The 14,902-nt window shown below is 37.4% G+C and overlaps 1 protein-coding gene across 1 annotated transcript; it reads left to right on the top strand.

Moving 5' to 3' along the window:
• Positions 1–1,146: 1,146 nt before the first annotated feature.
• On the top strand, positions 1,147–13,372 carry LOC103701665 (large ribosomal subunit protein uL1c). Its single transcript, XM_008783816.6, has 7 exons — positions 1,147–1,617; positions 1,729–1,908; positions 2,011–2,065; positions 4,951–5,078; positions 10,951–11,034; positions 12,742–12,867; positions 12,991–13,372. Exons 1-7 carry the CDS (start codon positions 1,264–1,266, stop codon positions 13,126–13,128), a joined length of 1,065 nt encoding a protein of 354 aa, XP_008782038.4. The 5' UTR covers positions 1,147–1,263; the 3' UTR covers positions 13,129–13,372.
• Positions 13,373–14,902: the final 1,530 nt, after the last annotated feature.

Genomic DNA, 14,902 nt, shown 5'->3' with positions numbered 1-14,902 from the left:
GTGGTGTAAGTGGTGAAGATTATGACATAATGGATTAGGGTGCTGTATTTTAGATATTAAATTGTATGACGGATATGAGGCCCCAGATTCCTCTTTTCAAAAATTTTCTCTCTTTTTTATTGAAAGGAAGAGGCCTCGATTGCACGCTGACGGTTTTCTATTCTGCTCGATGAAAAGGATCAGTATAGGGAAGCCAATGAAGCAGCTCATTGGCTCTTCAAAGAAAGTTTATATTCTCCTGCCATAGGTGGTGACTGTGCAGAAGCTCTGTCCAACTTTGTCCATAGTGATATTAGTGCTGTTGATTTTCCTGCATCACTAACGTAGTTGTTGGGTAAAGAAAATAGAGGGATGAAGAAATAAGCATTTATTTCTAGTTGCTACACCTCTCTCGTCCCCTGCCACAACTGAGGAAGGTAACAATTAGATCTGATCATGGGCTGGGCCTCGGGCCCGGACTCTATTCATTTTTAATCGAACTTCGGACCGGGCTATATAAAATTTGATTTTTTTTTTTTTTTGTGTGTTCAAGCCCGGCCCGAACACACTAAGTTGCAGAATACGATTCCAAGACTGTGACACCGACAATTACCTTCATAGCTGGAAATTTTGGGTTTCAAAAAGAAACTGGCTTCCACTGATTCTTGACACCATTTCCTCCTCATCTTTCTGATCACCCTCACTGGATTATGAAAAAAAAAAAAAAGACAGATGTTCAGATTGTTAACTCGCTCAGTTGGTAAAGTTGCTAAAGTAACGACAGCAGCCTGGGTTGGAATCCTGGCAATTATCTCCTAATTCAATCAAATCGATGGAAGCAATAAATTCTATGCGCGGATATTAATGAAAAAAAAAATGCCGATTTTTTTTATATTTATATGTTTATATTAATCATATATATTTTATATGTGACTGCATGCATGTGTTTATTGGTGTGGGCAAGTTCGTATTCAAAGTTCATGCATGGGAAGTGGGGATCAGTTGTCACGTTAAATCCAGCAATCATAATAGACCTGAAACACTGAAATGCCGTAACCTTCCATTTCCAACCCACCATTTTGTCCTCAAAATCCAACGGTTTACGGACGACCGTCGCACCTCAGCCTGATCGTCCTGGCGAGGCGACAATTCAACCCAACCCGCACCCAAAAAACCGGGACATACTATCCTCCCAAGTGTCTGTCTCCCTTATCCTCTCTCTCCTCACGCCCTCCCCCCAACACCCAGCACGAGGAAGCCCGCGGAGCTCCCAATCAAGCGGCGATGATGGCCTCCGCTACCGCTACCGCTACAGCCGCCGCCGCCGCCTCCCTCTCCCCACTTGCGGCCCTCACCTGCCCCAAGGCCGCCGCTGCTCCTCTCTCCCTCCGCCCATTCTCCTCCTCCTCCTCCTCCTCCTCCTACCCCTCCTTGGCTCTCCACACCCTCCATTCCTGCAGCCCATGCCTTCCTATCGCCTCCTGGAAACCCACCCGCGCCGAGGCCGCCACCGCCGCCGCAACCGAAACCGACGTAGTGGAGGATGATGAGGCCACGTCGGAGGCCGCCGCCGAAACCCCGTCGCCGCCCTCCAAGCCCAAGACCGGCAAGGCCGCTTTGCTCCTCAAGAGGGATAGAGTACTTCCTCTTCTGATCTTCTTCTTCTTTACTCTGTGTGCGTTTTTATCTGTCAAAATTTTGGAGGAACTAGTGAAAAGGACGCCGATAAAGGTGGTGTTTTGATGGCAGACGAGGTCGAAGAGGTTCTTGGAGATCCAGAAGCTGAGGGAGAACAAGAAGGAGTATGATGTGCCGACCGCAGTGGCGCTTCTCAAGCAGATGTCTAGCACTAGGTTTGTCGAGTCCGTGGAGGCCCATTTTCGGCTTAACATTGACCCCAAATACAATGACCAACAGCTGAGGGCCACGGTTTGGAATTTCAATAATTTCTTCGTTTTATTGCATTTTAAATTTGTTTGTTTGTTAGTGCTTCTGGGTTGATTGCTTATCTATTGTTCTGTCTTCTTGTAGGTGAATTTGCCCAAGGGGACAGGGCAGACCGTTAAAGTGGCCGTTCTAACGCAAGGCGGGTAGCTAAATACTTATGCTGTTAAAGTGACCTATCTCATACATCTAAACAGAAGTTTAAATACTTTTACATGATATCTTTTGCTTTCTCAGCAAGACTTATGGATTTTCTATTTTTCAGTATGATATTACAATGTGATTTAATAATCTGATTTTTCTCATTTTAAGTGTTATGTTTTTGACTATAATTTCTTAACAGCTAGTCAATCTCTCAGCAACTAATTGTTCTAGATTGGTACAAAGCTTTTGATAAAGCTAGTCTCTGATTATGTTGACATTAGAAGTATCTTGTTTGTGGAACATGCTTATGTCCTATCTTTTCATTTGTTTTGCATGAAAATCTTGGTTTCAAAGATGTACTGTTTCTTAGGAAGGTTCGGTATCTCATTCAATTCATGGAAACTGTACTGAACGGTGCATGCTTTTGTTATTGTCATCTGCTTGGAGGCCCATGATTGTACAGCTTCCCTTAAACTGAACTGGATAGTTATGATTCAATTCGTCCATTTTGTTAGTCTTAAATCAGATGGATTTAATGCCATCCATAAAAAATTGCTTCTGTTCAGTCTCTGAAGTCTGACTCCATGTTTGTCCAATGCTGTTATATCAATACATGACTACACACATCATGAGTCTCTTGTACATTTTTGAATGAGAAACATGAGAAGAATACGTTAATAAATTAGGTGGGTTATATAGCGATCTTGCCCTCAACCTGTTCATTATGCAATTCTGATGCTACAAGTGTTAAGTTTATCATGGTCCAAAACTTTGGTATGCATGAAAATCCAGCAAACTAAATTCTGTTGATTAATTTGCAGAACTCTATCAAATCCTAAACCAATCCATGGATCCTTCATTTTCAGTCATAGATTAGAATCTCATATAATGAATTTTGTTCGAATTCCCACTTTCTTGTTCCATTTGTATCTAATTTGAGGCATGATTATAAATTGCGGAAGGCTTATAAATTCATTTCTACTGAAAAACCTTGTTGAATTGCCTATTGATCCATAGTAGGTCCAACAGCTGATCAACTTATGGAATCACAAACTCTTAAGTATCTTTAACACTAACCATTGTTTCCTTCTAAATCACATGGTATCTTGTTCATCTTTTGTAACCCCACTGATCCATAGTCCTCCCCTCCAGAAAGCCAGAAAATTTGTTTATTCCTTGACAAAAAACATCAAAGCCAAACTAATCAATGGATCCTTTATCCCTAGACATAAGCTTACAATGCGATATTATATTTCAATGAAGTTAGCCCCTTTTTAATAGTTCAAACTAAGTCTAACTTAAATGATATTTGGAAATTCTAGAAGACATATAGTTTCAGTTCTCTATTAGCTACATTAGTCTATAGAGTATCTGTCGGCTGATCAATCCCTGAATGATAATTCAACTAAGGATTCAAGTCCCGGCGGGACATCCCATGGGACATTGGGATGGGGTACCATCCCATGTGTCAGGACAGGGATGTCCCGCCATCATCTCAATGTCCCAATCTACATGTCTTGGCGCATCTCCTATCCCAAGTGTTGGGATAGGGTGCAACGGGGGCATGTCCCGTTCTATTGGAAAACCGGAATAGTCATGTCTCACGGGATTTAAAACCTTGAATTCAACAAATTTTGAATTATCTTTCCTAATAAGATCTTGCATCATTTATAAAAACCAATGAAAGTCTTTTTCCTCAATTGGATGATGTCTTCTCAACCTTTTGAAACTCAAGAAGAACATTACCTTGGCCATTTCTTCAGCTTACAGCTGAAACCTAACAAATAATATAAAGGGATGCCTGAAGTAACTACCTTATTGGAGACGAATCTTTTTCTTAATATGGGGAAACATTTTTGCTTTTCTGACCTCTAGATTTCTCATTTGGTAAAAACGGCATTTCGCCAAGTTTCAAACTTTTGGGTATCAAAGGCAACTCTAGAATGGACTAAGTATAGTGTGATGGTGTCCCTATAATAGATAGGCTTTAGAGGGCAATCATAGTAAAGCAATGCTCATCATGATGCCCATGCAGCCATGCCTAAACTCAAGGTTTTAAATCCCATGGGTCAAGGCTGTCTCGGTTTTCCTAGGAAAACGGGATGCGTTGTTATCCCGCTCCATCTTGACACTTGGGACTGGAAATGTTCCAAGACATGCCGATCGAGACGTTGGGACGATGGCGGGACGCTCCTATCCTGACACAGTAGATGGTACCCCGTCCTAGTCTTCTGTAGGACGTCCTGCCGGAACTTGAATCCTTGCCTAAACTTTAGACCTTGGGGTGTTAAAATGTGCCTAGCAATTCAGAATCTCACGAACGTACTGCATGTTTCTACTTTTGTCACAAATCAAAGAAGCCTATTATCGTCAGCAGCGTAAGGAATTCTTGGACCATGTTGGGTTTCTTGCATGAATGGGTGGTGGTTTTGAATATATGGATGAATTTTCCTTGATGAGAACAACTTTTTAGAACAGACCCGAGATCGGGTCATATCATTATTGATGAAGGAGCTGCTCAGCAGGTCCAGGCGAGGATGAAAATTGACTAAACAACAGGGTCATAAAATTAATGAAAATCGTCCTATATCGCCTGAGTTGCCTAGACCGTCACTAAAGATTCATCTTAAAGTTGGAGCTCATCCAACATGGCTTTCAACTTATCTTAAAACAGTAGTTGTCTATTAAAGTTGAACAATTAATAGAAGTTTATCTTTGTAGGCATAATTGGAGATGTTTTTAACTATGCAATACATGATTCAATATAGATCCTTTTTGTTTTTTCTTTAGTATGATGATGGCGTTACATTAATTTTTACTCGGGCAAGCTTTTTAAAACTTTACTCTTTCTGAATCTGATATTTATAGGTTTAAATTTTATAGGTGAAAATATCGATGAAGCAAAAAATGCAGGAGCTGATATAATTGGTGGAGAAGATCTTATAGAACAAATAAAGGGAGGATTCATGGAGTTTGATAAGCTAATTGCTTCTCCAGATATGATGCCTAAGGCATGTTTCTTACATTCAAAAAGGATTTTTGCTCTTTTCCTTTCCGTTTAAATTTTCATGTTGGCACAGATAGAGGATGTAAGCAAACTAAATCATGGCAGTTTATATTTTTACTTTTTTAAAAAAAAAAGTGTTTCATCTGCCATTAAATATACAATGCTGCTTCAATGCTAATGAAGTGAAATTTTAAACAGCCATTTAAATTATTTGACTGCATAGTCAAAAAAAAAACATTTGTTAAAGAAACTAAAATTAATTGGTGCCTTCTTTTATTTTGTTAAGCTTTTAATCAGTAACTTCTAACTGCTTAGCCACATAATACCTGTTATAGTAGCTAACTTTATGTTGTTATAGGGAAATATTCTACAAAATTTCTTATGGCTATAATTTTAATAACAACACATATATTATTTATCTATCCTGGAAATGATATACAGACTACAGACATGATTATTACATGTATATATATATATATATATATATATATATTGCAATTGCGTACTTTCTTAGAAGTTATGGTTTGCTTTTCACTGTCATGGTTAATTTAGGCATGACCCAGTCACATGCAGAACTGCAAGCTTCATACTTCTTGTATTGAGTTGCTGCACAGTCTAAAATAGATAGTAGAAAAAAATTTCCTTCGTTGTACATCATCTAGCTCTTGAAAAGAGACACTCCAGCCCTATACGAGCTTTTGAAACTTGCCTTTTCATGATATTGACCAAGTTATTGCACTTAGAAAGAAAAGAAATTAAATGAAAACAACTGATTTACACTTTAGAATTCCTAATTTTAAAATTACTCTAAATGTATTTTTCGGCCATTCATTTGCTATATGATAACCCTTCTGTGAGGACTCTTATCAAAAAGAGAAAGAAAGCATTAGGGGCGGCAGGCTCTGTATTTCTAGGCACAGGTATAGTCCTTTTCTTTGAAGAATTCTTTGAGAAGAAATGAATCAAGATGAGCATTCAGCCTATCCACTCTCCTGTCAGTGGGACTCTTAAGATATGAAATGTCTTTAATCGTCTGTGATTGATACTTGTCTGGAATGCTGAAAAGTGCTCCTAGATAATTCAGGAGATTTGGAAGTGGCTGGCAGGAGAAATGACACACCCTCTCTGCTTCTCCCTTTTTCCTTTTATCTCTCACCAACCATCTTGGCTGCTCCTGCTGCATTAATAACCCATCTAAATTAATATCCTGCCACCTTGATAAATTATACTTGTTAAACATAATTTTTTCTGTGATATGTTTTTTTTAATCTACATACATTCCCTTTCACATCTTTGCCTCCTAATTAGTAAGCTTGTTGTAGAATGTCTAACTGGAGCAGAACTTTTAGAGACCATCAAAGTGCTTCAATAGCCTCTGGTGGAACATAAACTAAAGGTGCATTGTTTCCTTTGATTGTGCTAGTCAAAATCTATATTCCAAAAATTACTATCTTCCACAATTCCAATAGTAAACCTACTGCTCTTCTTTAATCACCGTCAATAATACTTTTGTTATGAACTTATAATTACTTTATAGGCTTGGTTATCTGGATTGCTAATTGTTAATTAGCATTCTAGTGGAAGCCTGGAGTTATATAAATTTTCAAAATTCATTGATAACCTCCTTTGATGGTTTCTTGTGCTCATATTGCATACTCAATCAGGGTTTACATCCTCTTGGAAGTGATGCAATATAAAATCAAAAAGCCCTGGTCCGACTTGTTGTATTATGCGGCTTGACTTACAATTAATATTGGTTTTGTTTGATCTGAATACTTTATGGCTGTTTGGGGAGCGGGGTGGATGAAACATATATCTGAACCATGGATGGCAGATTTCGAGGAGATCTTTTGTTGGACGTTGTTATCGTATAGTGAAGATGCCCATTTGATCTAGTTTTCAATTTAAATTAATTTGGTCATTTGTAATTTCACAACTTTGATGCTTTCTAGAGAAGAAAAATGAAAGTTAAATCTGAGACTTCATAGAGAATTAAAAATTGAAAAAAAAAAATTTACCAACTAGTATGATAGAATCATAGAATCAGCTAGAATATGAAATGGAACACTTTCACAAAACAACATCAGGAGATTGAGGTCTAAAATTTTAAACATCACACTTGGTTGTGAATTGGATTAAAAGTTATGTGATTTTAAGAGCTCAAATTGGTTATCTTCATCTCCTTTTGTGCTTGCAGTTTTTTTTGAATATAACTGCAAATAAAAAAGTTTTTGGTGATAATATTCAGTAAAAATGTCTCAAAATCTACAAAAACATGTTATTCGTGTCATTTTTAATTAAAGATGACTCAATAATTATTCGTTTATGCATTACTAAGAGAAGCTGCTAGCTTAAAATTAAGTTCTTAGTTGCATAGCACATCATGTAATTTTATTACTATCCACACTTCTAAGATGTGGTGTCTCCTAGCTCTGAACCATATTAGGAAGTCGCAATGGTGAATTGTCTCTACTACTAAAGGTTGGGGGGGAAGAGGGCAGGGAGAGAGTGTGAGAGAGAGAGAGAGATCTTGATGAACATGCACACAATTGTCCATGAGACTATGACCTTAGCATACTAGGGCTTCCCATAATGTGTAAGTCTATGATGCACAAACATGCATACTTACTGACTAGTTCTTTAAATACTTCAAATTTTAATATTCATTATTTCTTTTTTCTTACTTAAGCAATTCATGATTTTTTTAAAAAAAATGACTCATTCTGAATTGCTTTCTTAATTTTGTTGGATTCTTACTATTTATTTGCCCTATCAAAAACTATTTATTTTCTATTTTTCATTCCTTCAATTTTATTGATTTTTTTAAAACTTTTGTTGAAGTATGAACTTCTACCTATGAAATACACAAAGTTAAGTTTGATACCGATATGATGTTCATATGTAGTTCATATAGGAAAGCTGCTCTACAGGATCCATGTCTAATTTTGAATAAACACCATAGAATAGAATTGAGAGCAAGGTTCGCCATCTCGGTACTGGACCCCGTATCGGTGCCACATTAGCACTATATCGGTACAGTATGATATGGAATCTTTTCAGCATATTGACACTCAGTACACCGCCTATACCGGATACCAGTATGGTACGGTATCACTTGGTACCACCCGATTCAGGCCGATATGGTGAACCATGCTTTAGAGTTTGCTTAGTAAAATCATTTTTAACTCTTGGTTTAGTAATAAGCAAGTCTAGAACAAGAGTCATGGTGCAAGATTGGTAGTTGATCTTGGTGTGCTTTGTTCTCTTGTGAATACTGAAATTAGGGTTCTTTCAGATAGTAGTCTAGCTATCGCATTAGATATGGAAGTAGTGAACAAATGCATGAATAAGAGAAAGGGCATCAGAGACTGATTAAACATATGGGCCTTTTCATAGTTTTGGGCTTGGCACTTGAGCAACAAGTGTATATATATGTAAATTATATGTATTTGTCTATATATACATATATGTATGTATATGTACATAAACATGTACAAGTGTATTGCTTCATAATCTTTTTAAGAGTTGAAGGAATTATTCTGGTAGGATTAAAAAGCTAGTAGCAGAATGGCTATTAAAAATATCATCGACATCGAACATACTTGAGAGCATGTAGTTCCAGCAAGGAGGAAGAAAACAACAGTAAGAGATTTTTTCTTGGAGTTACTATGTGAACAATTCAACCACATGGTGGATGGAGGGGTGTCTACTAAGTATCCGCCAATGTGGCGTGTTTGTAGATTGGGTAGTTACTCATGATCCACTAGAGATTAAAGTAACAGTATTTTAAAAGGCAATTGCAATATGCAGGCAGCCAAGGGACCAGATATGCGGGAACATATATTGTTAGTAATTTTAATTAATATAAATAAATAAAATATATTAAGTATATTAAAAATAATAATGCTAATATATTGTTTTATATAAATAATATAAATATTAATAATAATGATGACTAACAATTAGCATTTATTATTTAATATTTAATATTCACAGCAATAATTATAACATAATTGAAACATATGTCCGACTTAACCATTAGTCAAAACATGCTCCATCCACCAAACCCTCATAGGAATGGACACATATATGGCTCCATGATGGTAAGCAAGCCACATGTGCAACCATATTGTGCTAGTTGAGCCACATATACAACTCTATACCACTAAATGGACTGACTTTTTGATCCATACGAAGTATAACTACATATAATAACTGTAGATAGGAAATAAGATGTGGTCAAAGGTCGCATCTATGCATGTGGCCTTATGCACCACATTCTAAAACATGGGATTGAAACGATCACATTCTAAAAGGATTTGAATTTGCACAGTAGGACATATGGACTTCTCTTAAATTTCAAATTAAGTCCCAAGCATGATTTGCTATACTAGACCATACTATCTAGTACAAGGTGTATCGTACTGTGCCAATAGTATACCAAGACTTAGTATGTCCACCATACCAAGGGTTGAGGTATATACCGTACTAACACTTATTATGTGTGTACTGGTTGGGTATCGGTACAGGGTATTGGTACAGGGTCCAGTACCAAGACTGCAAACCTTGCTCCTAAGAATTGAATTAACTTGCTTTACGAAGGTAAACCACTACCTTGGTATCTCTGCTTTGCACTTTGATGGACTAGAGAACCAGTACTTATGATTGCCAATGTCAACATCTATTGAGGAAAGCCAATTCTCCAATAGAACATCTAATCTTTGCCATGGGAGGCAAATGAAAATGTTCCTGAGACTTGGATGCTCCCCAATTTGGACTTGTCACTGATTTTTTTAAGAAGCTATGTATTTGCTTACCATACTGGTGTAGCTGTGTAAGCTTTCCTGGATGAATGAATATCCTGTGGATTCTCTAGCATCTAAAAGAAAAGCACTAGTCTGTGATTTAAATATATTGTATTGGCTTAGGAGGTATCTAGGTTTTGTAATCACCCGCCAACTATATCAGTGGTGGAAGCATGGATGACCAGGTTGAAGATGTATTTTGCTAAAGCAAGTACCTTTAGAGAGAAAGAAGCCTTCACTATCGATAATGGTCAAAGCATCTTCATTAATAATAATCATTTACCTGCATGGGGCCGGTAGATGACAACAATTCATGTGCACTACTGAGCAAAGAAGCATAATTTTGCTAGTTCTAGGTAACTAAAACCTAAAATACCTCTTGAAGGACAAGTTACAAGGGTCCTGATTGGTCTTTAAAATGGACAAATGAAGGCAAATACTTTGGGACGATGTGGTGGGTCAGGATAACCTCCTAAGAGAGCATCATGGAGAAGCAATTGTTTCTTTTCCATATGATCTGATAGAGAGGAGCATAACTATTAATTGCAACTATTATTACTAATGTCACATAGGATGGTCATACACCACCTAGGAAAGGCCTCATTATGTTCTTTTTCCTTTTTTTTCTGGAGAGAGTGGGAGGGAACATTTATCAGATGTGCCATATACCTAACAGAACATGAGAAAACTGTCGGTAGCTGCATTTCTGGTATAAAATGTAAAAATTCTTCAATCTTCATTATTATTGCGATCCTTAGAGACTCGTCTTTTCTTTTTGCAGTTTTGCTACATTCAACCTTGCTTGTAACTTTTGTCTTTTTTGTGATTTTGCATGCTTTTTGTGCTACATTAATCTTTATATATTCAGATATTTCTGCTGCCATAATGGAAAGGCTTCCTGCATTTTTTTTGAGCTTCATAATATATTCATGGCTAGCTAAACATAATGCCCAGCATGGAGACAGGTCTGAAGAATTGCTTTAATTGTAATTTGACGTTGACTTACTTTGCTCAATCTTAGAACAATCTACTGGTCGAGTTTCATCCTGGAATTCTTTGAACTTCCATCAGGTTGCCAGTTTGGGGAAGATTTTAGGACCACGAGGACTTATGCCAAATCCTAAAGCGGGTACGGTCACTACAGATATAAGTCAGGTATGGCTGGATAATTTGCTGATATAAACTGATCCGATTTTGCAGTTTTGCTATTTTCAATATTCGGTACCCAGAAGTTGATCCTAATATTGCTTTTTGTCTTGATTGGGTCAGTTCCTTCGTTGGACCTGACTACCTCAGATTTCATCTGATTTCAAAAATTATGGAAATTGTTATTGCTCAAGGAGGTTCAGTTTCTTGACAACACAATCCTAGGCAAGGTACGCGGTACCGACGTACCAGTGGGCATCGGTACCGGTACGGTACCGAACCAAACCGAGCCGAATCGGTACGTACCGATGGGGCTAAAAGCCAAAAAAAAAAATTGGAGCCGGTACGGACTGGTCGGTTCGGATCGGTACCGGTCGGTACGGGTCGGTACTCATCGGTACCGGTCGGTACCAAAATATGTAGCTGTACCGTACCGGTAGGATCCGGTATCAGTATGTACCGGCCGATACCGGCCCGTACCGACCGGTACGGCAGACCATGATCCTAAGTGTAACTACAAAGAATGTAAAATTATCTAACATTCTTCGATCCAGTTTTGCTAGACTGAGGTACCTTTAGTTTAGGTGGTAAGGTTTGATACTTCTGGTTTTGGAGCATGTTTTGGTTGAACTGAATAAGTATGCCTTGGCTAAGTACCTTCATTTCCGACTAGTTTCAAACATTGGCTTGAACCTTAAATGGAATGCTAGAATGAAGTATTAAGAAAAGCATAGACAGATTTCTGAAAACATATCATGATAGTATAACCATTGATGAATTAAGAGATTCATCAAAAACATTTTAGGCATATTTTCATTTTTTGATTAATTGATATACGACAAATTAGTGATGTTTGTGTATAATCCTCATAGAAAATACCTCCATATAGCAAATATCGATCATGACACAAGGGCATACATGCGTGTGTTGGGTGGGTTGGGGGGGGGGGGGAGGGGGGTGGCATGTAAATGACTTGTCATGAAGAGGCTTCTGTTCCAAACTTCCAATAGTTTTTTTTTTCCTATGCCTTTGGCCTTTCCAGAATCCGTCATGCTAATTCTATTTTAACAGTTTTCCCTATTCTCTAAGTTGAGTAATTTTTCACTTCTTCTGGACCACTACAAAAGCGTGTACTTATGGTATAAACTTTCGTTCTTTTCAGCTTTTGAGAGTTCAAAGAAATAAATTGAAGGATCTAGAATTACAAGGCTATTGTTTCAGGAACTATTAGTATTCCCATCTTCTGAGAATTACTTGATGATTTCTTTTAGCAATAATCATGCCCCTTGGTCAAATATACCAGTTGGAGTTTGTAACATCAGTCACTAGTTTTAGAGTTCAAGTCACAATTATTATGTTCAGCTGCTTGATATCAGAGGGAAATTATTTTCTGAAACTTTTGCTAACATTGTATAATGGGCATTTCTTTATGTCATGCAATGGTCCAGGAAAGGAGTTCTCGGGCTATATGAATTCCCAGCTGTTTCTTTTTTCAGAAAAAAAGGGGGTTACCAAAGATCCATCCATCATTCTAAATATTATTTCTGTAGATCTTCCACTTCAAACATCTATTAATATCGAATCACGTTATGCTCTGCAAAAGCCCGTGTCATTGTTTTTATTGCTTCAACTACTTTAGCTTCTATACTTTGAAGTTTAATAATTATTTTGGTAATCTACTGGATAGAAAATTCTCTAATACAAGGGCAATTACAGGCCATTCAAGAGTTCAAGAAGGGCAAAGTTGAATATCGAGCAGATAAGACTGGGATTGTTCACCTGCCTTTTGGAAAGGCCAACTTTCCTGATGATGATCTCATCATAAATTTGATTGCTGCAGTTGTATGTTACTTACCTTCTTTCTAGAGCTCCAGTAATGCACCCAATGATGAGTTAGGTCAACATACAAAGGGATGCACTTATTTACATGGAACCTAACATTTTTTCCTACGAATGATATTGCAGAGATCGGTAGAAGCAAACAAACCTTCTGGTGCAAAAGGAATATACTGGAAAAGTGCGCATATTTGCTCATCAATGGGGCCTTCCATCAGGTTAAATATTAGAGAGATGCTTGACTACAAGCCTCCTATGGTGGTCTAAATACTCTAGAAACATCTGCAAAGTTATTCTTCTCTGGGGGAGCTTACCATCATGGTTACAAGATTGTCATTGCTCACACTGATGAAATGGGAAAAAGCAAAACGAGAGGTGGCAGTATTTTGGTCCAGGTTTTTGGTGTTATGGAGCACCAATATCGTGAGAGCTGATTATTAACCTTGGGATGAAGTGGTCCTGTCGGTTGTATGTATTGTCCTTTCAGTAATGTATTTATTTTATGTTCCAAGCTGGCAGCATTGCATTCTTTGGTTGAATTTTTGGTGACTCGTTGGAGCTGTCCTGAGATAGGCTCCTGTCCTGCATTCTGGTGGCTTCCTTCACTGAATAAATAGCACAGAAGCCTTCTTAGCAGGTTGATATCGGTGTCCGAACATCTTAGTTACTGTAATTGTTACTTCCAAATGAGTTAGGAGACATTCCATCTAGAAATATCTACATGGTCATAGTACTATTGGTCTTTGGAAATGCAAGTTTATTATCCACACAGGTTGCAAAGCGTAGCCGCATGGCGATTCACTGCAATTGTTCTTTGATGCTGAGAAGTCTTGCCTCATCAGTGAATTTCTGAGGTTGGGCGTGGTCCTGGCATCATCAGTGTTGGATTTTCACTAGTAAGTGGTTGTGAAAAATGCCAGCTGAGATTGAAGATTACTTTTTAGTTACCTGCAAACTGCAATTGGATTTTACTAAATCCATATTCATGGGATGTGAACGATGGTCGGGCATGACTTTCGCACATTTTAACATGTGTCATGCTCCTGAAGTTTTGAATCTAAGGTCATGTTTGGTTTCGCTAGAACAAGGTGGGAATGGATGTCAGTTTTTCCCATTCTAGTCTATTTTGCTTGGTTACTCATTTGAGCATGGAAATGATGATTTCAACGGATATTGGATTCTCATAAAATTTGATAAACTATTCTCAAGTTGGGTTGCGCATCATTTTCCCTTGGAATGGATATTTATCTAAATAATAATAAAAAGAAACTTCTCACAATATTTATTAATTTAAGTTGTTTGTTAAATATACTATAAAAAAGCTCATTGTGACTAGTTTCAAGCGTGAATGAGGAAGGTGAAGGATTGGCATCAAGTTGATAATTGGCCTAAAAGTATGCCAATAATTATAAAATTAATCCTAATTTGATCCATGTGAATGTTAGAGTCCTTTGTTCTATGCAATGCACCATAACATGACTTGATTGTGGTGAAAATGGACAAGTGTTTGTTAGGTTGTTTTCCATAAGTGACCTGCTGCATCATGATCTAGTTATAGTAACCTATGAGCAAGGATTGGTTAGAAAGTTGTCGGTAAGCGAGCCACTTCAATATGATACGGTTAGAGTGACAGGTGAAAAAAGTGAGTCTTTTATTAATAATTTAGTACATGGCGGCCAATTGTGGTCAGAGATGAGAAATTATATTACATAAAGAAGGTAACCATACGAAAAAGAAAATTAGATTTGCTATTTGAAATATTAGAACTTTAACTAGAAATTGTGGAGTACTAGTGGATACAACGATAAGTCAGAATGCAATATTGCTTGCCTACAAGAAATTAGAAGAAAAGATAGTAAATATCAGGATGTAGAGGATGGTTATAAACTCATATGGATATGCATAATACTAGAAATGCTGTAGAAATGGTAATGGACAAGGAAATAAAAGATAACATTGTAGACGTAAAAAAGACAAGTGATATATTAATAGCTATTAAATTAGTTTTAGTTGAGGAGATTATTTATGTCGTTAATATTTA

This window comes from Phoenix dactylifera, chromosome 17 (assembly GCF_051530095.1).
Source record: "Phoenix dactylifera cultivar Ajwa chromosome 17, Ajwa_hap1_PhDact_Kaust_v1.1, whole genome shotgun sequence".
NCBI classification, from domain to species: Eukaryota; Viridiplantae; Streptophyta; class Magnoliopsida; order Arecales; family Arecaceae; genus Phoenix; species Phoenix dactylifera.
This window is presented reverse-complemented; position numbering and strand designations above follow the sequence as displayed.